The 23739-nt window shown below is 46.2% G+C and overlaps 1 protein-coding gene across 1 annotated transcript; it reads right to left on the bottom strand.

The window, feature by feature from the left end:
- Positions 1-233: 233 nt before the first annotated feature.
- Positions 234-22615, bottom strand: TRIM35 (tripartite motif containing 35). The gene is made up of 6 exons (XM_066341438.1): positions 22088-22615; positions 9914-10009; positions 7439-7669; positions 5452-5474; positions 4537-4655; positions 234-3180 (listed from the first exon to the last, which is right to left on the bottom strand). Exons 1-6 carry the CDS (start codon positions 22520-22522, stop codon positions 2603-2605), a joined length of 1482 nt encoding a protein of 493 aa, XP_066197535.1. The 5' UTR covers positions 22523-22615; the 3' UTR covers positions 234-2602.
- Positions 22616-23739: the final 1124 nt, after the last annotated feature.

Genomic DNA, 23739 nt, shown 5'->3' with positions numbered 1-23739 from the left:
AGATGTGTTTGGTACAAAGTGCCTTGAGCTTTTGAGCCTTTCTCGGTCCGAGCGCCTTTAGCAGGGCCTGCTGCGAGTTGCCAGCATCCTCACACTTCACATCTGGTTGCTTTTACTCAGTAGTTTCCTTCCATGTCCCTCCCGTGGCCCCTACCAAAGTATACATCACATTTATAACCAAATTACAGTTTTGAATCATCATCTCTCTTTAAACTATCCTTTTCTGTGAAAAGGGTAGAGGTAGGAGAGAGAACGTGAATCCTCAGCCAGGAACATGCGCTCCCAATGAGAAAGAACATCACTACTACAGGAAAATACTTCCTTTTGTGATGCTGTCCCCAGGACATGGTGATTTGACCATTAAAAACTACCTGTAGGCATGTGTGAGGAAAAGAAGGTGGAGGTACAAGCCTGACAGGCATAGTATAGGGAGAAAAAATTGGGATAAAAACCCAAAAAGCAGCAGAGTCTGAATGAACAGGCTGAGGTCAGCAAAGACAGGTGTCTCCCTCTCACCCCCTGCACACCCTCCATGCATGGAACCCTCTCTCTTTCCCATCTCATACTTTTTTGTTTTGTATTTTTCCAAAGTGAGAAGTGGGGGTGTGTGTTGGGAGGTTGTAGACAGACTCCCGCATGCGCCTGACTGGGATCCACCCAGCATGCCCACCAGGGGGTGATGCTTGGTCCCTCTGGGGCGTTGCTCCTCTGCAATTGGAGCCATTCTCCAGCGCCTGAGGCGGAGGCCATGCATGGAGCCGTCCTCAGCACCCGGGCCAACTTTGCTCCAGTGGAGCCCTGGCTGCGGGAGGGGATGAGAGATAGAGAAAGGAAAGGGGAAAGGGTGGAGAAGCAGATGGGCCCTGCTCCTGTGTGTCCTGGCCAGGAAGAGAACCCAGGACTTCCACATGCCTGGCTGACGTTCTACCTTTGAGCCAACTGACCGGGGCCCCATCTCATACTTTTGTAACAGTGACCAAGGAGTTTCCTCTATGGCAACTACAAAAGCACATTGTCTTCCAGTCCTGATGTCTCATTTACAGATGATAAAACCAGGCCCAGAGAGGGAATGGGCCTAAACCAGTGGTGGGATTTAGCCAGTTTGACAGAATCAATATCTAATTTTTTGTTGAGTTCAGTGAACCTGTTAAAATGGCACTTGTAATTAGGGTTCTCTCTAAGGTGGGTGCCTGGGCAGCAGCCCAATGTGGAAATAGCAAATTTACATTCCTTACTCTTTTTTAATGTTCATCTGTGCAACAGTGTATTCTAAGTGCCTGTAGTAATGTTCATTCCGTCCATAGGTAAAAAAAATTTGATGGAACTATGCTTATAATATAATATTTATTCATTTCATAAAACTCATACCTTTGATGAAATACTACATTTTAATTCCCTCACATTTGTTACCTCAGTAAACAAACATATAAGTAAAAAGTGCCAAACCAGCAGGGGATGACAAGCTGTCACTGGAAATATCTTAAATAACAGGTTTTATTTACTTTTTGTCAGATATTATTTAATATTTTTTCATTAATATTTTATAACTTTATTATAACATAATCTAGTTTTGTATACCTTTTATTGGTCTTATTTAAGTATTAAATGCATAAATAAACTACCTTTCAGTATATCGATTTTTTTATACTTAAAGTGGTTATTAGGGCAGAGAACTAGTTGTTAAATTATTTGAATCCCGCCATCTAAACCATGGCTTATAAATTGTGTTTTTTAAGTGCTTGGGGACCCTCTGTTCAGAGAAAATCATCCAGGAAGTGTAAAGAGACAATTCAGAGTTGATCTAATGGGCAGCCTTCCCTCGAGCCTCAAGGTGCCCCAGGAAGGCTCTATGAAGCAATTTTAAAGTTGGCTTTGGGGCAGGACTCCGATCCCTGGTCCTGCCCCAAAGCCATGGCCACGGCCCTGTGTTAACTTTATTTTATTACTTTCTGTATGCTTTATATTCTGAAATCTGCAACTCACTGACCATGGGGAACTGCCTCTCCGAGGGCCAATCCTAAATCTGTCCACCCTGTAGCTGCCTCATCTGTTCCTTCCTGTAAAAACCTCAACAGTCCCTGGCCTACACTCTCCCCTCACTCCCTCTGCCTCCTGGGGACCTGGTGCATTTACATGTTGTCCCCCACCACCCCAGCGTGGCCCTTCCTCTTGGCAACTATAAGGAACAAACTCTTCAATGGCAGTTGTCTCCTGGTCTGTGGGCCTTACCACACCTGAATAATAAAATGTAAATTAAAAAAATTTTAAAACACATCTACTCTAGAGGCAAACATTATCCCCAGGAATCTTGGAATTAGGATTCAGAAAATTCCCATGCTGAAGATGCCAGGACTCTGGGGAGAGCCTGGCCAGCAACTATCTCCTGGGTGACTTTCAACTGTGGGTGGAGAAAAGACCAAAAATGGAGAGGGAGGCTTGGGGTCTGGAGCCACGCAGAAGGATCAGAAACTGAGTAGCAAGGTCCTGGTAAGAAAGCAGGAGGTAGAGGTGCCCAGGTGAGTGTGGGCTGAAGGAAGAGGGAGGAAGAAAGCAGGATCACAACACAGCACCTGGGCAGCATCTGGCAGGCTCTGGGCTGCCCTCAGCCATCCAGCTCCTCCTTGATGGTGATGCGCAGGGGGCAGATGCACATAGGCTTCGGGGGCTTGTCCTCCCGTGTGCCCCCCACGTAGAAGTAGGGTCGTACTTCCCCAAAGCGGGCATGGAAGGTATAGAGGTGGCAATGGCGCTCAGCATCATAGAAAGACAGTTCGCCCTCCTCACATTCCAGCTCCACACGCAGGCGGCGTGGGATGGAGGGGACCAGAGGTGACGTGGCCGGTTCTGAGGTCACACAGTAGTCGCCCTCCACCCCTTGTGTGCGGCACAGATACCAGAAACCTGAGCGAGTATCCTGATAACAGCTGAGGGCGTGGCCCTTGGCACCCGAGTCCTGGCGCATGCGCACCACGCCCACCCGCCAGCTGGGCAGCGCCCCCAGGTCCACCTCCCAGGCATGGGAGCCTTTGGAGAAGGCACGTGAGCCCAGCAGGCACGGCGCCGAGGAGAAGCGCTCCGGGTTCTCCACCTGCACTCGGTAGCCGTGGTTGGTGACACTGGTGAGGTCATCGGACACGGAGAGCCAGCCAGCTGCGGTGTTCGGATCAAAGCTGAAGGGCACTGGAAACAGAGGGGGAAAGTAGAGTGAAATCAGCGAACCTCACATCCTGCCCTTCTGCCACGCCAGCTGATGCCCCAATCCCCCAGATTGCCCAACGGTGTCCCACCTGGCCCCAGTGCAGGGAGGCACTGAGAAGCAGTGTTAAGGGTAGAAATGTGCCCCACCGTAAGATACATGGAAGTCCTAACCAGTACCTCAGAAGGTTACCTTATTTGTTTCAGATGTACAGTAATTAGACTGGAATAGAGTGAGTCCTTAATGCAACAATTGTTGTCTTTGCAAAAAGAAGCTACACAGTGAGGGGAGAAAGCCAGCTGACCATAGAGGTGGAGATTAAAGTGCACAGCCCTACCACAAATTGCTTGTGAACACCAGAAGTTAGGAAGACAGAGGAGATTCCCTTACAGGGCTCAGAGGGTGCATGATCCTACTGACATCTTGATTTTGAACTTCTAGCTTCTGGCAGTGTGAGAATAAATTTCTGTCATTTTAAGTCATCCAGTTCACAGTCTTTGGTTATGACAGCCAGTACAGGAAGGGACCTTGATGCTCATACAAATCCTGTGCTGTCTTAGAAAAGCATGTAACACGTTCTCCCTGTAAAATCATGAGGTCTCAGTCAGTTTGGGTGGCTACAATAGAAGTACCATAGACTCGGGGGCCTAAAGACAGAAGTTTATTTCTCACAGTCTAGAGGCTTGCAGTCTGAGATCGGGGTACCCACCATGGCCAGGGTCTGGTGAGTGCCATCTTTCTGGTTTATAGATGGCCACCTTCTTGCTGTGTCCTCACAAGATGGAGAGAGAAGTCAGCTTTCTTCTGACTCTTCTCATGACAGGAATTCCCCTCATCGGGCTCCGCCCTTACAACCTCATTTGAGCCTAATCACCCCCCAAAGGCCTTGCCTCTAAACACCATCACATTGAAAGTTAGGACTTAAATACATATATGAATCTTGGGGTGGGGCACAACGTTCAGCTCATAGCACATGACATAGCTATCGTGTGGGCTGGAATCACCTTGAGAGGCAATCCTGACCTGAGGAGGTCTTTCATTATATACACAGTACAGTTCTGAACAGAGAGGGAAGTCAGTTTCTCTTTCTGAAGAGGTGGCCAAGTGTCAGGACCCAAAGAGGAAGGAATTCTGCCAGGAGGGGTTTGAGCAGTGAGGTAAGGAGTGGAGGAAAAGCAGGACGCTGGGGTCCTGTCTGAATGAGGCTGGAGAAGGGATTAGTCAGTCCAGGGATGACTAGCTCCGATGAAATGGGAGGCTGGAGAAGGTGAGTTCAGCTGCCTCTCTGCCTTGCAGGAAGTAACCCCTCTGCCTATATCACCTGCCTGTGCCTCACTCACCAGATTTAACACACATGACCATCTTCCTCCAGACACGGTACTGCAGGGAGTCCAGGTACTTGCAAACGTCAATGAGCATGCCAGGTTGTATGGGCTCTGGCTCCATGGTGCAGAAGAGGCTGGGAAGGAGAATTGGGCCTGTGGGCAGGTTCAGGGCCGCACATGTTACGTGCCTAACTGGGTCAGCTAGGTTCAACAAACAACTGGACTTCTTCCCTTGTCACAGGCCTAAATTCCCCCCACCTAACAAACCCAGACTGGGCTCTGACGGGAGATGAGCCAGGAGCCAACTGGGCAGCTCATTCTGCTTCAGGATTCAGTACTAGGCCCAGCTGAGATAAATGTAAATAGGAGGTTCCCAGACATGGTTGCCATCCTTGTGGGCAGAAATCACACTTATTTCACCTCCTCATAGGATGTCTCAGTCGAAAGGGACCTTAAAGGTCCTCTACTCCAACAGTATGAAGATGTCACTGGCCTTCGCCTGAACACCTATAGTGACAGGGAACTCACCACTGCCCAAAGCACTCTCTTCCAGTTTTGTACAGCTCTTCCTTATTCATCCCTGTGTACAACCATCAGCCTAAACCAGTATATGTCCCGAGGCTCTCAGAGGAAGGGGGCTGACCAAGGAATGAGCTTAAATGTTGGGATGACTACGGAGAACTATGAGCCCGTGCAGAACTGAGCTTTATCTCCCCACCAGTGGATACTAGTGCCCCACACTCAGGAAAACAACACTGCACCAGTGGCATGCCATAAAAGAGGGCTCTCTCCATCTTGTCAGTCCCCACCCCTCCCCCTATATTACACCCAGCAGCTTTATTACCTGCCTGGCCCTGGAGCCAGTGGGATGTGCAGGCCTGGTATTTCTACCTGCTCTCTCCCTCCCCTCCATCAGCCTTGGCAACTTACCGGCGTTTTCGGCTCTTGTGTTTCTGAAAGAGAAAAAATCAGACACAAACATAGACGAAGAGAAAACATAAGTCTCTGACCTCAAAAGGAGCCATATATCCCATGTTCATGGATCAGAAGACTTAACAGTGGTAAGATGACCATATGCCCCCCCGCCCCCCCCACAAATTGATCTACAGATTCAATGCAATTTCTATCAAAATTCCAGTTGGCTTCTTTGCAGAAACCGATAAGCTGATCCTAAAATTCATATACAAATTCCAGGGACCCAGATAGCCAAAACAATCTTGGAAAAGAACAAAGTTGGTGGTTCACACTTCCCTGTTATAAAACTTATTAAAAGGAACAGTAAACAAGTCAGTGTGGTACTAGCATGAGGACAGATATGTAGACTAGTGGACACTGAAGGTCTAGACATAAACCCTCACACTTACAGACAATTGGTGCCAAGACCATTCAATAGAAAAAGAATGGTCTACAACAAATGATTCTGGGACAACTGGATAGCCACATGCAAAAGAATGAAGTTGGATTCCCACCTTGTACCATATATAAAAATGAACTCAAAATGGGTCAAAGACTTAAATGTAGAAATAAAACTATAAAACTCATGATCTTGGATTAGGCTATGGTTTTTTTTTTTTAAGATAAAAAAAATTTCTGTCCACTGTTCCCAAACTTTGCTTGCCTGATAGTGCCCTCTATCAGACTATTAGCTCTGTCTCATTTATTTATTTACCTTTTTTTTTTCTTCTTTTCCAAGTGAGAGGAGGAGAGATAGAGAGACAGACTCCTATATGCGCCCCAATAGGAACTCACCCGGCAACTCCCATCTGGGGCCATACTCATAACCCAGCTATTTTTAGCACTTGAGGCGGAGGCTCCATGGAGCCATCCTCAGTGACTGGGACTGATGCACTAAAACCAACTGAGCCACGGCTGTGGGAGGAGAAGAGAGAGAGAGCGAAGGGGAGGGGAAGGTGGGGAGAAGCAGAAGGTCACTTCTCCTGTGTGCCCTAATTGGAAATCGAACTGGGACATCCATATGCTGGGCTGATGCTCTACTCCTGAGCCAACAGGCCAGGGCCTCACTTTTTCTTTGAGAATTTTTTTAGTCATTGATATTTTAAAAGAGAGGAAGGGGGGAGGAGAGAGAGAGAGAAATACTGATGTGCTGTCCCATTTACTTATATATTCATTGGTTGATTCTTATTATGTGCCCTGGGCAGGGATCAAACCTGCAACCTTGGCGTATTGGGAGGATGCTTTAACTAACAGAACTATCTGGTCAGGGACTAGGCTATGGTTTCTTAGACATGACACCAAAAGCACAAAGAAGCAGCAAAAGAAAACACAGAAGTAGCACTTCATCAAAATGAAAAAGATCGTGCTTCAGAGGATGCATGAAGAAAGTGAAAAAATAACTCACAGAAGGGAAGAAAATATTTATAAATCATATAGCTGATAAAGGTCTAGTATTCACAATATATATATATAAAAAAATCTTAAAATTCAACAGTAAAAAGACAAGCAACCCAATATTTAAAATGGCTAAAGGACTTGAATGTACATTTCTCCAAAAAAGACACGCAATGGCCAACTACATGAAAAGATGCTCAACATCACTAGCCATGCAAATCCAAACTGTAAGAAGTACCACTTCACACCCATTATGATGGCTATGACCAAAAGACAGGTAAGTGTTGGCAAGGATGAGGAAACACCGCAATCCTCATGTATCACTAGTGGGAATGTAAAATGGTGCAGTCTCTCAGAGAACAGCCTGGCAGTTCCTCAAGGAAACCGGCTCTGATTAAAATCTTTTCAGCCTCTTGACCCAAGCAGAGGATGCGGTCAGGAAGCTCTTCCAGACCAGGATTTGGAAGCCACAGCAAGACTGGGTTGCTTAGGGCTGCTGGTCTCCAGCTCCCCACTAGTTTCTAAACATCTGGTCTCTGTCACTGAGTGAAGAGGCTGAGCTCCTCACCATGAGAAAAGTCACATCATCTTCCTTCATCTCCATCTGCAGCCGCTTGATCTCATGATCCAGAGTCTTTGTGCCTTCCATGAGCTGCTTCATCTTCTCCTCCGCCAGAAGCTGCTTCTGCCTCGTCTCCTCGGCCACGGCATCCAGGATGGCCTGCTCCTCCACTCTTAAGAACTCTCGAAGCTTGTCAAACTCCTGCCGGATTCGCTCTTCTAGCCACACAGTTTTCACCTACGGAAAGGAGTCCCACAGACCATCAGATTTTTAACAAAGAAACTCTACTTTCTTTTTTTTTTAAAGTGAGATGAAGGAGGAAGATAGTGAGATAGATTCCCACATGTACTCCGACTGAGATCCACTTGGCAAACCCTGTCTGGGGCTGATGCTTGAATCAACCAAACTATTTTTAGCACCCAAGGCTGCTGCTGACCAACCAAACCAATGAGGGAGAGAAGGGGGAGAGGGAGGAAATGAGAAGCAGGTATGTCACTTCTCTTGTGTGCCCAGACTGGGAATTGAACCCAGGATGTCCATATGCTGGGCCAACAAACACTCTATCCACTGAGCCACCAGCCAGGGCCAAGAAACTACTAAAAAAAAACCCCAAAAGAACCCCCCCCCCCCAAACCCATATGTAGAACCCAAATGGATAAAATTTAGATGCAGCTTTCTTAGCACAAATTTACAAGTTTATATTTAAAATAAGTCAAACAGCATAATGAGGTTGCTTTGATTAATTTTTTAAATATAGAAATTGCTGCTTATACACGACAACTGTAGTCTTGTGAATTCCTCAACATACAATATTCTGTATTTGTGTATAAGGTACAAAATAGAAAAAAAAAATCCTAAATCACAGAAAAGAATTGCTACAAATAGCAACTATCCAATCTCAGGACTTCAAATTTGTTTGATCAAGAGGCTTACCAAAAAAGTGGTAGGAAGTATTTATTTTAAAACAGAATCATTAATATATATGCACACTCCTAATCACTAAAAAAACTTTAAAAAAGTAAAACCACACATGTACTCTAAGAAAAAGCAGAAAAATACTTCTCATCTTGCAATGAGAAAGACCTTTCTTACTATCTATAATATGAAACTGAAAAGCCTCAAAGAATGAAATAACTAAATACATATAAAATAAGAAGTTTTATATGGCAAGAGACCACTAATGAAGGTAAAGACATATTTATTGAAATATACAAATTGTATAGTTCATGATGACTGTTGGAAAAACACCTCAAAGTGTGTGCTCTAGCAATAGCAGGTTAGTAATCTACATCTTCAGATTAAAAATTCAATATAAGCCTTATGGCTCTGATAATATGATGATAAAATCATTAACTGAAAATGTAAAAATAACCAAAAAAAGTGAAAATAATTCACTGAAAAAGAAATGACAAACTAGGAAAAATGTATGACATACATATATATATAAATATATATAAGAACATATTATTAATATACAAAGTGCTCTTATGAATCCACAAGATAAATATTCCAAGAAAAAATGTCTGGGAATTAGCATTCACAGAAGAAATGCAAATGGGTCTTATACTCCTTAAAGGATGTACAAACTTACTAATCAAAGAAATGCAAAGGCACCGTTGAAATATCAAGCTAAAAAGACTGATGATGTATAGTGGAAGGGAGAGTGAAATCTGGGCTGATTCTTATCACACAGGAAGAGAAATAGAGCAGGCAGGAAAAGCCAGCCAGAAGACAGCTCATTTAAGGGACAGAAAGCAGCCCAGTGTGGCTGGAACAGAGAGCGCAGCCCTGCTTGGGAGGAAGATGAAGTTGAGGGGCAGGAAGTGGTTGGATGAGAGCCTCAGAGGCCACGGCGAGGAGTCTGGATTGTATTGTGTTTGTTATGGAAGCCACTGGCCAGTTAGAAGCAGAGCAGTGGTATGATCAATGCATTTTTCTAAAAGAGCAATCCATTCTGTGGCAAGCAGATTGCAGAACAAGAGTGAAGGAACCCTGGGATCCAGGTAGGAGGGCAGGTGAGGTAAGATGGTGACTTGGACCAGGATGGTGGCAGTGGATATGGAGTGTAGAATGGACGTGACGTATTTTGGAGACAGAGGGGGCAGGATTGCTGATGGAGTGGATATGGAGAGTGACCAGGAAAGATGACTAACTATTGAACATCAGGCCCTCACTAGCTTGAACACACAAGTAGATGGAGAAGTGTGGTGCATGCTTAAATTAGTCTGAACCCATAGTGCAGATGGCACAGGTGGCCTTTAAAGCTGTTTCCACAATTGCTGGCATGGCCATGCCCAGGTATTTAAAGAGGCCCGGGCAGCACGGCCTCAATCAGTGTCTGAGAGCTTGGCGGTGCTAGACCATAGGGCTGGGGAAGGCTGACTGTGTCAACAGCCATGGCCAGGGCCAGCCCACCCTCACCTATCCCCCGGATGGCCATAGGCAGTCCCAGTTTGCCACACAGCCTGAGTGCTCACATACCTGATTGTGATTGGTGATGGCCTCGTAGGAGCGCCACTTGGCACAGAAAGCCTTGGCTTTCTCCCTCAGGGCGTGCTCCATGTTCCTGCACTTGGCCTGATGGGAGGAATGAGAGGGAGGCAAGGAGGCAGGTTAGGGGTGGAGGCCAGATGGGGAGAATGACACATTTACAACTGGAGTTCCATGTCTACAACTCAACCACAATTACTGAACCCTGTCTGTCCAAGCACTGCAGAGAACAGCAGGAAGTATGACCCTGACGTTTACAGCATAAAGGGCCTTCAGAAATCCTCTAACCCAACCCCATTGTTTCATTCCTGCTACAGGTAGGGAGATAGGGCTGAGGGGGTCCTATTCCCTTTCAAGCTGGTCACAGTACAGCATAGAGTGGATACATCCTATTCAGGACTAAAGCTGGTCCAGCTCAGCCATGAATCTTGAGCTGTGTATTTAACTGTAAAGACAATGTACTTACAGGTTCTCTTTGTGACTTTCTAAACTGGACTGGCCTGTAGTCACTAACTAACAGGTCTGATTACAGGGCTCATCCAGTTATTCCCCTGGATCTAAAACTACTATGTCCCTATCTAAAACTACTGTGTCTCCTCAAATCCCAACCTTATCCCTATATTCTAATTGTGCTTGGATTGTGTGAAATACTTTAATCAGCAGATTCAGATACCTTTTTGTTTAATAGTTTTTGTTTCTTAAACTTTAACTATTGTTCTGATCTCCTAGAAAAACTGGGACTAGTTTTAGGTTGAATTCTCACATATGCAAGGCCTAACATTTTCTATCTTTATTTTTTTCTCTCTATAGTCTGAGGAAGCTTTTCAAGTATTTTCTTCAGAAAAAAACCCCAACCAATTCTAATAACATTAATTATAAACGACTACCATTTATTGAGTATTTACTATGCCAGAGACTGTGCTAATTACTTTACAATTATATCACTTAATCATCACATTATCGTGTTAGACAAGTAATATTATTAGCCCCATTTTATAGATGAAAATAACTGAAGCACAGAAGGGGAAGCGATAGCCCCAGGGCACACAGCTAGTGTGAGGCAGAATAAGGATATGAACCCAGATAATGGTGGAAGGTAGCCTCTCAGACGACCCCCAATGATCCCTCATTCCTATGAGGTAAGTTTGTTGTTTCAAGCTGCCAAATTTGGAGGTGATTTGTGATGCACCAACAGATAATAGAGGTTTGTCCTCAAAAGCCTCATCCCACCCGGACCTGATCTGGATGAAGAAATTCTTGAATTCGAGCTGATACTATAATGAGATGAAACCTATGGGATCTATGGGATCTTACGGGGCGGTGAGTGTATCCGCATGTGGGAGGGATAAGAATCTGGCCAGAGGACAGAATGAAGGAGGCAGCCTATAAAACGGCCCCAACGATCCCCACCTCCTGGTATTCATGCCCTGGTGGAATCCCCTCTCCTGTGGACTGAACCTAGTGAATTGTTTCTAACCAATCCAATATGGCAAAAGTCATGGGATGTCACTTCTGAGATGAGGTGACAAAAAGTCTGTGTATACTCCTTCTAGCCCTATCTTGCTTGACTACCTGCTAGGGAGCAGCCCATGGGGCAAGGAACTGAGGGTGGCCTACAACCAACAGCCATGAGGACCTGGATCCTGCCAACAACCACTTGAGTGAGCTTGAATGGGAATCTTGGCCTCGCTGAGCCTTCAGGTGACACCACAGCTCCAGCAATATCTTGACATCAGCATCATGAGACCCTGAGGCAGAGGCACTCAGCTAAGTCAGGCCAGTATTCCTGACTCACAGAAACCATGAGATAATAGATACTTTTTGTCATTTGGGGTAATTTGGTAATTTGTTACACAGCAACTAGCCCATCTGCCCTACTGCGCACTCATTTTTTTAACTGCTGTGCTACAGAAAACAAAATAAGACTGGTTTTATTTTCTGCAGGTTTTGTTTTCTTTTCTACTCATTCTGGATATTTAACAGACTTTTTTTTTTTTTTACTGAGAGGAGGGGAGGCAGAGACAGACTATCACATGCACCCCAACTGGGATCCACAGGACAAGCCCACTAGGGGGCGATGCTCTGCCCTCTGTTGCAACTGGAGCCATTTTTTTGGCACCTGAGGCAGAGGCCATGAAGCCATCCTCAGTGCCCAAGGCCAACTTGCTCCAATCGAGCCATGGCTGCAGGAGGGGAGGAGAAGAGAGAGATAGACAGAGAGAGAAGTGAGAGGGGGAGGGGTAGAGAGCAAATGGGCGCTTCTCCTGTGTGCTCTGGCCGGGTATCAAACCTGGGACATCCACACGCCGGGCCTACACTCTACCACTGAGCCAACTGGCCAGGGCCATGGAAATATTAATATTTAACAGATTTTTAAAATAGTTTTTTTTTTTGTAGTATATCATCTCTAAGGTGTGTCTCCTCAGTAGCAAAAATAGCATCAGTATGAGTGTCCCACACGGCCACTGAAATACTACCTTAATGTTTTATTTTGTGGAAGAAGATATTCTGTTACAAAGTCATATAATAATATCCAAGAGGACAATTCTGTGATTGTCCAAATGAGTATGAGTGACAGAAAAGGAGCAGCTGCCCAATCACATCACACAATGTGGTGCTGGTCCCAAACACCACAGCCCAGATCTCCTCCCTTAAACCTGACAGGTAGGGAGTTATGGGACAGTGAAGATAGACAGGAGGCAGGGACAGTCCCGTGTCCTTCCCAAATTTTTCAATCACTTAGAGAATCCTGGTTTAATTCAGCTGGTGAGATCAACCAGATTGTATTAGTACTAACAAGCAGTTATTATTGTGCACGTTACATTCCTACTAGGTAGGCACTGTATTCCTATTATGCAGAGAAAATAAGGCCCAGGGGAGTTCAGTAACTTGTCAAAATTACAGACAGTAGCAGAACTGGGATTTGTAATCAGGACTGCCCAACACTAAAGGCTACTTTCCTAACCACAATACTACACACCCTATTCCAGTGTTACATCTGTCTTTTCAAACCTTATCCCTTTTATTTATAATTCCTGACTCACTTTATTAGCTATGCTCTCCAGTACAAAATTGAATAGAATTGGTCATAATGTGCATTCTTTTCTTTTTCTTGATCTTAGTAAAATTTCGATGTTTAACCATTAAGTATAGTATTTGCTATATGCTTTTTGTTAGATACCCTTAATCAAGATTAAGAACTTTCTTCCATTTCTAGCTTGCGGTTTTTCTTTTTAATGCTGAAAGGACACTGAATTTTATCAAATGTATCTTTCTTTCTTTCTTTTCTTTCTTTTTTTTTTTTATCAGTGAGAGAAGGGAAGGCAGAGACAGACTCCCACATGCATCTGGACCAGGATCCATCCAGCAAGCCCACTAGGGGGTGATGCTCTGCCCATCTGGGGCATTGCTCTGTTGCTCAGGGAAAGAGCTCTTAAAGAGCTCTTCTTAGCGCCTGAGGCAGAGGTCATGGAGCCATCCTCACTGCCCAGGGCCAACTTGCTCCAGCCATGGCTGCAGGAGGTGAAGAGAGAGAGAGAGAGAAAGAGAGAGAGAGAAGTGAGAGGGGGAGCCGGGAGAAGCAGTGCTTCTCCTGTGTGCCCTGACCAGGAATTGAACCTAGGATATCCACATGCTGGGCCCATGCTCTACCACTGAGCCAACTGGCCAGGGCTCAAATGTATTTTTCAATATATTAACATATCATATTTAAGTGGCACAGAATTGGATCTTGTTTTCCTATTCAGTCTGACAACTTTTGTCATTGAACTTGGATATTGAACATAATTACTGATATATTTGCATTTAAACTTATATCCTTGTTCTGTGCTATTTGTCTTGCTGGTTCAATATTTCTTTTTCTGTTCTTTTTTGTCTTATATTTTGGATTTTCTATGCATTTTTTTTTAACAGAGACAGAGTTAGAGAGAGGGACAGATAGTCAGGAAGGGAGAGAGATGAGAAGCATCAATTCTTCGTTGCAGCACCTTAGTTATTCGTTGATTGCTTTCTCATATGTGCCTTGACTAGGGGGCCACAGCAGAGTGAATGACCCCTTGCTCAAGCCAGCGAGCCTTGCTCAAACCAGATGAGCTCGTACTCAAGCTGGCGACCTTGGAGTCTCAAACCTGGGACCTCTGCATCCCAGTCCAATGCTTTATCCACTGTGCCACCGGCTAGTCAGGCTCTATGCATTTTTTATTCCGCTTTTTCCCCTTTTCAACATTTAGTGGTTAACCCAGAAAATATTACATTAAAAAGTATGAATTCAGGCCCTGGCCGGTTGGCTCAGTGGTAGAGCGTCGGCCTGGCGTGCAGAAGTCTCGGGTTCGATTCCCGGCCAGGGCACACAGGAGAAGCGCCCATCTGCTTCTCCACCCCTCCCCCTCTCCTTCCTCTCTGTCTCTCTCTTCCCCTCCCGCAGCAAGGCTCCATTGGAGCAAAGATAGCCCAGGCGCTGGGGATGGCTCCTTGGCCTCTGCCCCAGGCACTAGAGTGGCTCTGGTCGCAACAGAGCGATGCCCCGGAGGGGCAGAGCATAGCCCCCTGGTGGGCAGAGCGTCGCCCCCTGGTGGGCGTGCCGGGTGGATCCCGGTCGGGCGCATGCGGGAGTCTGTCTGTCTCTCCCCAGAAAAATACAAAAAAAAAAAAAAAAAAAAAAAAGAAAAAAAAAAGTATGAATTCAAATGAATCTAAACAATACTTTTCATGTTTGCTTTTGTTCTAATTTTACCATACTTGTATCACAACTAGACTTGCCGTTCGGGGCCCTACTTACCTGCTAGCCCAAGGAGTGCCTGAATGAGCAGAGACTGCAGGTCACTAGGAGGGCTCTGCTGTGAACCCCATCTGTACTAATATAGTCACCACTGCCCTGGGCAGACCTAAGTGGCCTATGACACATCTGGAACGTCACCCAGGCCCCAAGCCCCAAGCCCCAAAGAGCAAATGAGCTCTGATTTTGGCATCAAATTCTAACATTCAAGATTACTTAGTTACAAACATATACAAAACAGGAAGTTTTTATTTACACTACAGGACTCCGAATGTGATTAGATAGTCTACATGGAGTTTTAAAATTACAATTTGATTCTTTATGATGCAAATTTCAATAGCATATTTAAAACTAAGGATTTTACAAAATTATTTTACCCAAAATATCCATTAACACAGTGCTATGTGGTATAACAGGAAGGGAAGAGGGTGTGGTAAGAGAAAGAATAACTATGACCTCCTAAGATCATTGCAGGACCCTTGCAAGTACTTACCAAAGGGCAAAGGCTGTGTCTAAAGCCTGAACTGTTAGTACTACAAGCCAAGTTTCTGTCCTCTGAGGCTCTATATATGCTGTTGCTTCTAACTGATGCCTACCTGCTTACCCCAACTATTACTACATGGCCTTGAAAACTCAGCTTGGGCCATTTCATTTCCTCTGAGAAGCCAGCCTGATTGCCCAGCAGAGTTCAGGCATATCTCTGTGGGCTCTCACAGCTCCCCCGTACCCCTGTACCATCCCATTCACTACCTCAGATAATTGCCTCACGCTGTTGGAAACGCTACAGGCTTGGGGGGGAGGGGGCGATTCCTAACAGCCACATCCTCTCAGCCAGCACAGTGGTGCTCAATAAACCTTCACAGCCTGACCTGTGGTGGCGCAGTGGATAAAGCGGCGACCTGGAATTGCTGAGGTCGCTGGCTCGAAACCCTGGGCTTGCCTGGTCAAGGCACATATGGGAGTTGATGCTTCCTGCTCCTCCCCCTTCTCTCTCTCTGTTTCTCTCTCTCTCTCCCTCTCTCTCTCCTTTCTAAAATGAATAAATAAAAAATATATATATTAAAAAAAAATAAATCTTCACAGAAGGAGTGAAGGCTTGCTCTGCAGGGGTAGAGACTGTTTTACTCACTGTAGGTCTTAGCACAAAGTAGATGCTCAACTAACTACTCGCCCAATCAACGAGTGCACAGAACACCCATGTTCCCTCCACTATGCTGCCCCACCTCCTGGACTGGAAGTTAGAAAAACTGATTTGTACCCTTGTTTTTGTCACTAACCACTGGTGAAAATGTCTCTCTGCGGCTGTCAGGCTCCTTAGCTTCAAGATGAAGGCATGAAAGTTTCTACGGTCTCTCAAATTTCCTCATGACACCGATGAGTGAAGTTTCCTCTGTTCATGCTTACTGGTCCATCACAAGGATTTCCTGGCATACGTCTCTAGTTCATGTCTTTTTCCCTGTCTATTTTAAACATTTGATTTCAGGCAAACTGATGAAGCAGCTAAGAGCTCTGGCATGACACCTGGCTACCTAGATTCAAATCCCAGCCCCTCCACTTAGTAGCGAGTGATCTTGAGCAAGTTCCTTAACCTCTCTGCACCTCTGGGACGAGAATGCAACCCAGCTAATAGCATGGCCGTGAGGGCCCCACAAGTCAGGCCATGCAAATGCTTACAAGGGTGCACCAGGCAACTTCTCGTACTGGTATTTTCTAGGCTTCTTTTCTTTCTTTTTTAAAAATTAATTTAGATATAATATATAAAACTATATTGGTTTCAGTTATACAACATGACTTGATAATCTTCAAAATAAGTCTAGTTAACATCCATCACCATATATAGTTACATTTTTTTTTTCTTGTGATGAGAACTTTAAGATTTACTCCCTTAGCAACTTTCAAATACAGTATTATTAACTATAGTAACCACGCTGCACATTACACCCACATGCCCTAACTATTTTATAACTGGAAGTTTGTACCTCTGGGCTTCCTTCACCCATTTTGCTCACCCCTCCAAGCTTCTTATCCTAAATGGGTAGCATTAATGCATCTGAGACAACAGACCCCTTTCTTATCCAACACCAACTCAGAGTCCCTGCTCGTCCTTTTTCATGGTGTAAGCCAGGGGTCCCCAAACTACGGCCCGTGGGCCACATGCGGCCCCCTGAAGACATTTATCTGGCCCCCGCCGCACTTCCAGAAGGGGCACCTCTTTCATTGGTGGTCAGTGAGAGGAGCATAGTTCCCATTGAAATACTGGTCAGTTTGTTGATTTAAATTTACTTGTTCTTTATTTTAAATATTGTATTTCTTCCCATTTTGTTTTTTTACTTTAAAATAAGATATGTGCAGTGTGCATAGGGATTTGTTCATAGTTTTGTTTTTTTTTATAGTCCAGCCCTCCAACGGTCTGAGGGACAGTGAACTGGACCCCTGTGTAAAAAGTTTGGGGACCCCTGGTGTAAGCCTTCCTTAAGAAGCAGGTGTCTACTACGCACCTAGTGCTGGGCCCTATAACTTGGAAGCCTCCTGAGCAGTGTTCACGAAGGCCCCATCCTGTCCCTGGGCTCCTACCTTGCCAGGTAGGCAAAGAACGTCCTGCAGTGTCCTTGGGTCTGGTAGGGCCTGGCCCATGGGGGTTTGAGGGGACCTGGGATAGCAAACAAAGGGAAAGAATTGGAAGGGGGAAGACTTAAGAAGTTCCTGGAATACTAGGTTAGATTTGGCCAGACTGATTCTAAGAAGGTACCCCTGGAAGGGGAAGGGGAAGAGGGAGAGGGTGAGGAGGAGGGGGAGGGGAAAAGATTGGGATAGAAAGAGGCTGGAGGGTAGCAGATGGCCATCAGGTCAGTCCCATGGGATAAGTATGAAGGGGTCTTGACAAGGCAGTTCAGAGGCCTGGAACTTGGGCAGGCTCAGGGTGGATTTGCTCTGGAGATGGAAACCAGAGGGAAGGCTAGACTGGGAGTCAGGAAACCTGAGTTCTAATCCCAGATGTTTCACTTTCAATCCTCGTGACTGGCATGAGTCGCTGTATTTCTCCAAGTTTCCTCAAATGTAATTAGCCAAATGCAATCATCTCCTCACAGTCCCGATGGCTCTGGGTTTGAGTATTTGGGGGATGTGCAAGCTTTCCATGAGTGTTTTTAATTAGTGTTTTCATTCAGTGATCACCTAAAAAATACTAAGATGAGCCTATTGTGAATCACTTTATAAACTGCGCTGATGCACACTTTCGGTTCCTACAAGCTCAGTACTCACATTTGTAACTTCTTAACAACTTCCTTGACAGTAGTCTACACCACTTTCATTGTTTTGGCCTAATAAAAACAGAAATACACTTTACAAGTGAAGGGTGTGCTACCAAATGAAGGCCAGTTATATCCCAGGAAAGTTTCAGTTCTGGAAACAGGAGAAGTTTGGCTGGTGAATCGAGTCATCACTTGGAACAGTGGAAAAGGGGCTTCCCAAGCATTGCCAGAGACCCTCACAGCACCCAGAAATGGCACTTTAGCTTCAGCAAAATCAAACTCTGTCATTAGTATTTGTACTGCAATTGTATTGATTTTAGTTTTGTTTGTACTTCTGTAACTTCTTTTGGTTTTATTATCTATATGTGGTATAAGCAAGAGGAACTTACTCTAGTTTTGTGCTTGTACATGAGAAATATAATAATTTAAGGCACATTGTTGGAATGTTTTTTCCTTTAAGAACATGTACATTGCTCAAGTTTAAGAAACACTGCACTAGAGGACTTGCTAAGATCCCCTCAGGGTCTCTCACACACTTTAAAGTGTAAACACTTTGTCACATTCTGAAACCTCATCAGTCCTTCCCTTTGTGCCCCATGGCACAAAGGACAAAATCGCAGATCTTTAATTTGCCCTTCAGTGCCCTGCAGGATCTGTCCTGGGTGCCCCATTCCTCATTCAGCATGTCTCTGGGTTGCTGTGAAATCGCTTCCTCAGAAACCCCTTCCACGCCCATCAGATAAGAACAGGCCTCCTTGTAACAATGGCCCGTCATATCCTGTACTGTCCTGGGAGGTCACCGTCTAAAACCATGTAATTGGTAGTGTGACTATTATTATTCAGTCGTGCCTAATGGACTCCAAGAAGGCAAGGGCCAGGGCTGCTCACTCTCCTCTAGTGGACATACTGTGCCTGGCACATAGTAGGCACTCAATGAGCTCACTGACAGTGCTTTCCATCCAATCAAGCCTTAAGTATTCCCCCACCCAGCCAGCTGCCCTCACTGTTCCTGGAACAGACGATCAGCAGGGAAAGTTTTACCCTGGGACCAAGGAAGCTTCTCTCAAAGTCCATGACCAGAGTTAGGGTGGAACAAGGCCCAGGTGAACTCTACAGTACCTTCTCTGTGACTTTGAACAGGTTGACCTTGTCTGAGACTCAGTGTCACTGTCTGTAACATGAGAACAGTTCCTACCTATAGCAAGCTGAAGAATGGTCCTCCCAAAGATGTCCATGTCCTAATCCCTGAACCTGTGAGTTTATTACCTTATATGGAAGAAAGGACTGTGTAGATGTGATTTAATTATAGATTTTAAGATGGGGCAATTATCCTGGATTGTCTGGTAGGTCCCACATTATCACAAGTGTCCTTATAAGACAAAGATAATAGAGTTATTCAGAAAGGTAATGGGATAAGAATCAGAAGTTGGAATGATGTGCTTTGAAGATGGACGAAGGGGCCTCTAAAAGCTGGACAAGGCAGGGAAATAAATTCTCTCCTGGCCTCCAAAAGGCATGTCATCCCGCCAACACTTTGATTTTAGGACTTCTGACCTCCAGACTTGCAATGTAATAAATCTGTGCTGTATTAAACATGTTTGTAGCAATTTACTACAACAGCATTAGGAAACTAATATACAACCTCACAGGGTTTTTGTGAAGATTAAATTTGTTGACAGGGAAACACCTGGCACATAGGAAGTGCTCAAAAAGTGTTGGCTAGTATAATTACTATTTTTGCTGAATTTTTCATATGGGTGCCAAAGTGATGTTTCTAAAGTGCACATCTCATCACAGAAATCTCTGTTTAAAAGCTTTCAGGGGGCCCCATAGCACAGTCGAATCCTTCTCAGGGCCAGACCCCTTCAGCCTTCCCATACTGTTCCCCCACAGCCACCACCCACTCCAAACATCAGAACTACAATTTATCTATCTACTACTGTCTTCCCTCCCAGCCATGTGACTCCATGGGGCGCAGTCTCTTTTTTTTTTTTTTTTTGTATTTTTCTGAAGCTGGAAACGGGGAAAGACAGTCAGACTCCCGCATGCGCCCGACCGGGATCCACCCGGCACGCCCACCAGGGGCAACGCTCTGCCCACCAGGGGGCGATGCTCTGCCCCTCCGGGGCGTCGCTCTGCTGCGACCAGAGCCACTCTAGCGCCTAGGGCAGAGGCCAAGGAGCCATCCCCAGCGCCCGGGCCATCTTTGCTCCAATGGAGCCTTGGCTGCGGGAGGGGAAGAGAGGGACAGAGAGGAAGGAGGGGGGGGGGTGGAGAAGCAAATGGGCACTTCTCCTATGTGCCCTGGTGGGGAATCGAACCCGGGTCCCCGCACGCCAGGCCGACGCCCTACCACTGAGCCAACCGGCCAGGGCCGCAGTCTCTGTCTTACTGATTGCAGCATCAACACTCAGAAGAGGCCCTGGAACACAACAGGCCCTTGGTACACAGTTGTCAAGAATGTGAATGAGCTCCACTCTGTATCAGGCTGAGCATACTTACCTTGTATTCTCCTCAGATCTTTCAGGACTAGACTCCCTGCCTGCTCAGACACTGCCCCGAGTGCCTACTGATCTGACGCATCATTCCTCTGCTTAAAACCCTCTGACTGCTCCCAACAGTCCTTAGGATAAAGGTCAAGACTCAAGGCCTCTTGGCTCCTTCTGCATCTCCACCTTCATTCTAACTACTCTGAAATGCTCCCGCTGCCTGGAAAGGCAGGACTCCCTGCTTCTGGACCCTTACACACATGCTGCTTCCCCTGCCTGAAATCCCCTCCCTCACCCTCTTCACCTGGCTAACACCTCATCCCTCCCATCCCTTCAGGAGCCTGAAGCCCCTGGAAGGTACAAATTATTGTTTATCTTGTGTCCCGTCTTGTCCCCAGGACCTAGCAACATAAGGCATCTGCTGAATAAACAGAAAGTTGTCATTAGACCATATGTAGTTCCTGGTAACTGGCTCACTGATATTGAATCCTGGCTTAGTCCAGACCTGGGGGTTTTACCTTGGTGCCCTTGGCCTTGACAAAAAGCATATGAAACTTTAACCAACTTTTGATATTTCTTAAGAAAGGCATTGAAACAAACAAACTAACTAAAACAGTGTCTGTAGACCAAGCAGGGGGGGGTTCTTGCAGTACCCTCCTTTTCAATACACTCCGCTCAGCTCCCTACCAGATTGGTAATCTCCAAACTGTGGGTCTAACCCACGTATTATAGGTGATGAAATAAACTAATGTTTCATACTCTGTGCACATTTTAAAATAAAACAATAAGCAGAAATACAATAGAAAATACTAGAGTGCAATCAACATTTTCAGAGAACTTTTGTTTCAACTGCTACATACATAAGTGTTCTGGGTCACAATGGAGAACATATTTCTCACTGTGGGTTAAAGTAAAAAATTTTTAAAAACTTCTGAGATGGCTAATTCTTATTTTCTGATCGTTTTTCCTTCCTATACCAAAACATTCCCCATGTAAATTTGCCTTGTAAGTTGCTGCTTACTTTATAGCCACTGGCACTCCAGGCATTGGGATGCTGAGAAAGTGATTCAAAATAGGTCAGCTGTTCAGGGTCAGGGCTAGGGCCAGGGCCAGAAGCCTCTCCACAGCTACACAACACAGTGGCCAGCTGGGGAAGCAGGTGACCAGTATGGGGGATCTCAAGGCTCCATCCATATCCAAGGCTAGGCCTTGGGCTCCTGAACCTCTAACCTGAGTGTGCTGAGCTCCAGGTTTCCTGAGCATTATACACACCTGTGCTTCTCAAGGAGGCATGGGTCACACCCCGCTGGCAGAAAGGGTGTATAGCCTAAGAAGTGGGTGCGACTGTCCTGAGAACAACCTGAAACCCCAGTTCTCACACTTCTTGTTTACATTCTCTCTGCTTCCATCTCAGGCCCCCTGGGCTGGTTTTGATGAAAAAGCCAGCCTCTGTAAGTTACCAGAGTCACCCAGGTAGGGGTCCTGAGGCGACACCAGCAAGCTGGCTGCAGGAACAGGGGCAGGACAGGGCACACTCCGCTTTGGCAGGCTGGACTGGAGGGAGCGGCGGGGTCGGCCTGCTGGGTTCCAGTCGGACTCAGGCTGCTACCACGTGCGCGCTGGACCACCTCCCTCACACAGCCGCGCTTACCCGAAAGTCGTGGGCAGTGTCCTTCACTGGCTGCACGCGGTGTCCCTGGTGCCGGGGATCGGCCTGGCACGAGCAGCACAGTAGCTCCCTGTCGTCGAGGCAGAAGAGGTTGAACTGGCCCCGGTGCAGGAGGCAGAGGCGCGGGGAGCGGTGGCCTGCCCAGCGCGCGCCCTCGGCTTCCTCGCGCAGCAGCTTCTCCACCAGGTTGTTGAGGGTGTGGTTGGTGCGCAGGTCGGCGGGGATCGCTGGGTCCTTGCACACCGGGCAGGTGGGCGCTACCTGCTCCTCCCAGCAGCGGGTCACGCACTCCCGGCAGAAGTTGTGGCCGCAACGTAGAGTCACGGCATCCCGGAAGGGGTCATAGCAGACGGCGCAGAGTAGCTCCTCCTTGAAGGAGCTGGAAGGCCCAGAGTACAGCTCAGGAGCCGGCTCCATGGCACCGACCACTGGCTGAGTCGGCTGCAACTTGCGCTCCAGTCGCTCCCACCCACCTCGCGGCTCCCGGGACCCTGGGTAAGCGACGCCCAGCCCCTTTCCCTCCGAGCGCTGAACGACAGCGGCGCCGGCCAATCGTGAGGTGCATGCTCAGAAGCTCCGCCCCATTTCCGGTCAGGTGGAAAACCCCGGAGTAGCTAGGTTGAGTGGGTGTGTTCCACTGTACCCGACAGCGCCCTGTGGTCTGTCCGGATTTAGCTAGAGATAAATTACCTAGCGGTGCTGTAGTAGGACTTCCTTGTCACTGGAAACCTACTTCCGATTTGTAATGGAAAGTGAAGTTCAAGAGCCCCTTCTTTAACCAGTCCCCGAAATGTCAGGCTCGCGAGGTCGGAAAAGCGTGAGCCCCCCTTTTGGATTGTAGTCGAGTATGGGTCGTACAGCGCGGTTAGTGTTTTCACCACTTAGGATTTATAGTGCTTATTCAAAGATCTGTGTCCACTCTTGCAAGGTTGTTTATTTAATTTTGGCAAGTCTTATTACCCTTGGGGTAAGGCGGAAATAGGTGAGAGAAGATCTGATTCTTGTTCCCTGATTGAATAAGTGGGCAGGTCACAATCTTTAAATATCTATTTCCTCTTGCGTAAAGGTACTGTAATATCTCTTCACTCCACAACATGTGCAGATTAAAGTGAAATAAGTTTGGAAGGTATTTATGCTATTAGGCAGGCCCCCATTAAAACAGAGTAGGGACTTGTGCAAAGTTAGCTTTTGGAACTAGGACTCAGCCTGGAATAGCAAGCCTGAATCTCTCCAGCTCCCGGTTCCTGCCTCAGTTTGACCACTTGACAGCTTAGGATGTAGGATTCCTTTCCCTTGACACACTTCCATTCTTGGTTTCTGTTGGAAGACAATTTCCACATTTCTCATGTGTCTGTATGCAACAGAGGTATTGACTGTTTTTTGGACTGTCTTTCCAAGGATTTTTCTATGATTAACAGCCTTGGAAGGCAGAAGTAATATCTCCCTCCAGAAGGTCTGGTGATCCTCTCTCCATTAAGAAATAGTCAGGCTCCGTCAGCTTCAGGTCTTTAAGCCCCCCTGTGATGCCACCTCCTGTGGTCTTCATCACATGGGCTTGTGGGAATTAAGACTCAAAAACTGGCCCTAATGATCATACTCTGACTACTGCTATGGGTGTTAGCAATAAACTAACA

The sequence above is a fragment of the Saccopteryx leptura genome, chromosome 1 (assembly GCF_036850995.1).
Source record: "Saccopteryx leptura isolate mSacLep1 chromosome 1, mSacLep1_pri_phased_curated, whole genome shotgun sequence".
Taxonomy (NCBI): Eukaryota; Metazoa; Chordata; class Mammalia; order Chiroptera; family Emballonuridae; genus Saccopteryx; species Saccopteryx leptura.
Note: the sequence above shows the minus strand (reverse complement) of the source record. Positions and strands in the feature narration are given on the sequence as shown.

Bases quoted from the DNA above. Each gene is read 5' to 3' on its own strand.
- TRIM35 (XM_066341438.1), bottom strand. From the start codon at position 22,522: ATGGAGCCGGCTCCTGAGCTGTACTCTGGGCCTTCCAGCTCCTTCAAG. The intron at 4,656-5,451 runs GTAAGTTGCCAA...TCTCCTTCCCAG, and splicing joins CACAAGAGCCGAAAACGCCG to CCTCTTCTGCACCATGGAGC. The intron at 3,181-4,536 runs GTGAGTGAGGCA...CTCTGTTTCCAG, and splicing joins GGTCATGTGTGTTAAATCTG to TGCCCTTCAGCTTTGATCCG.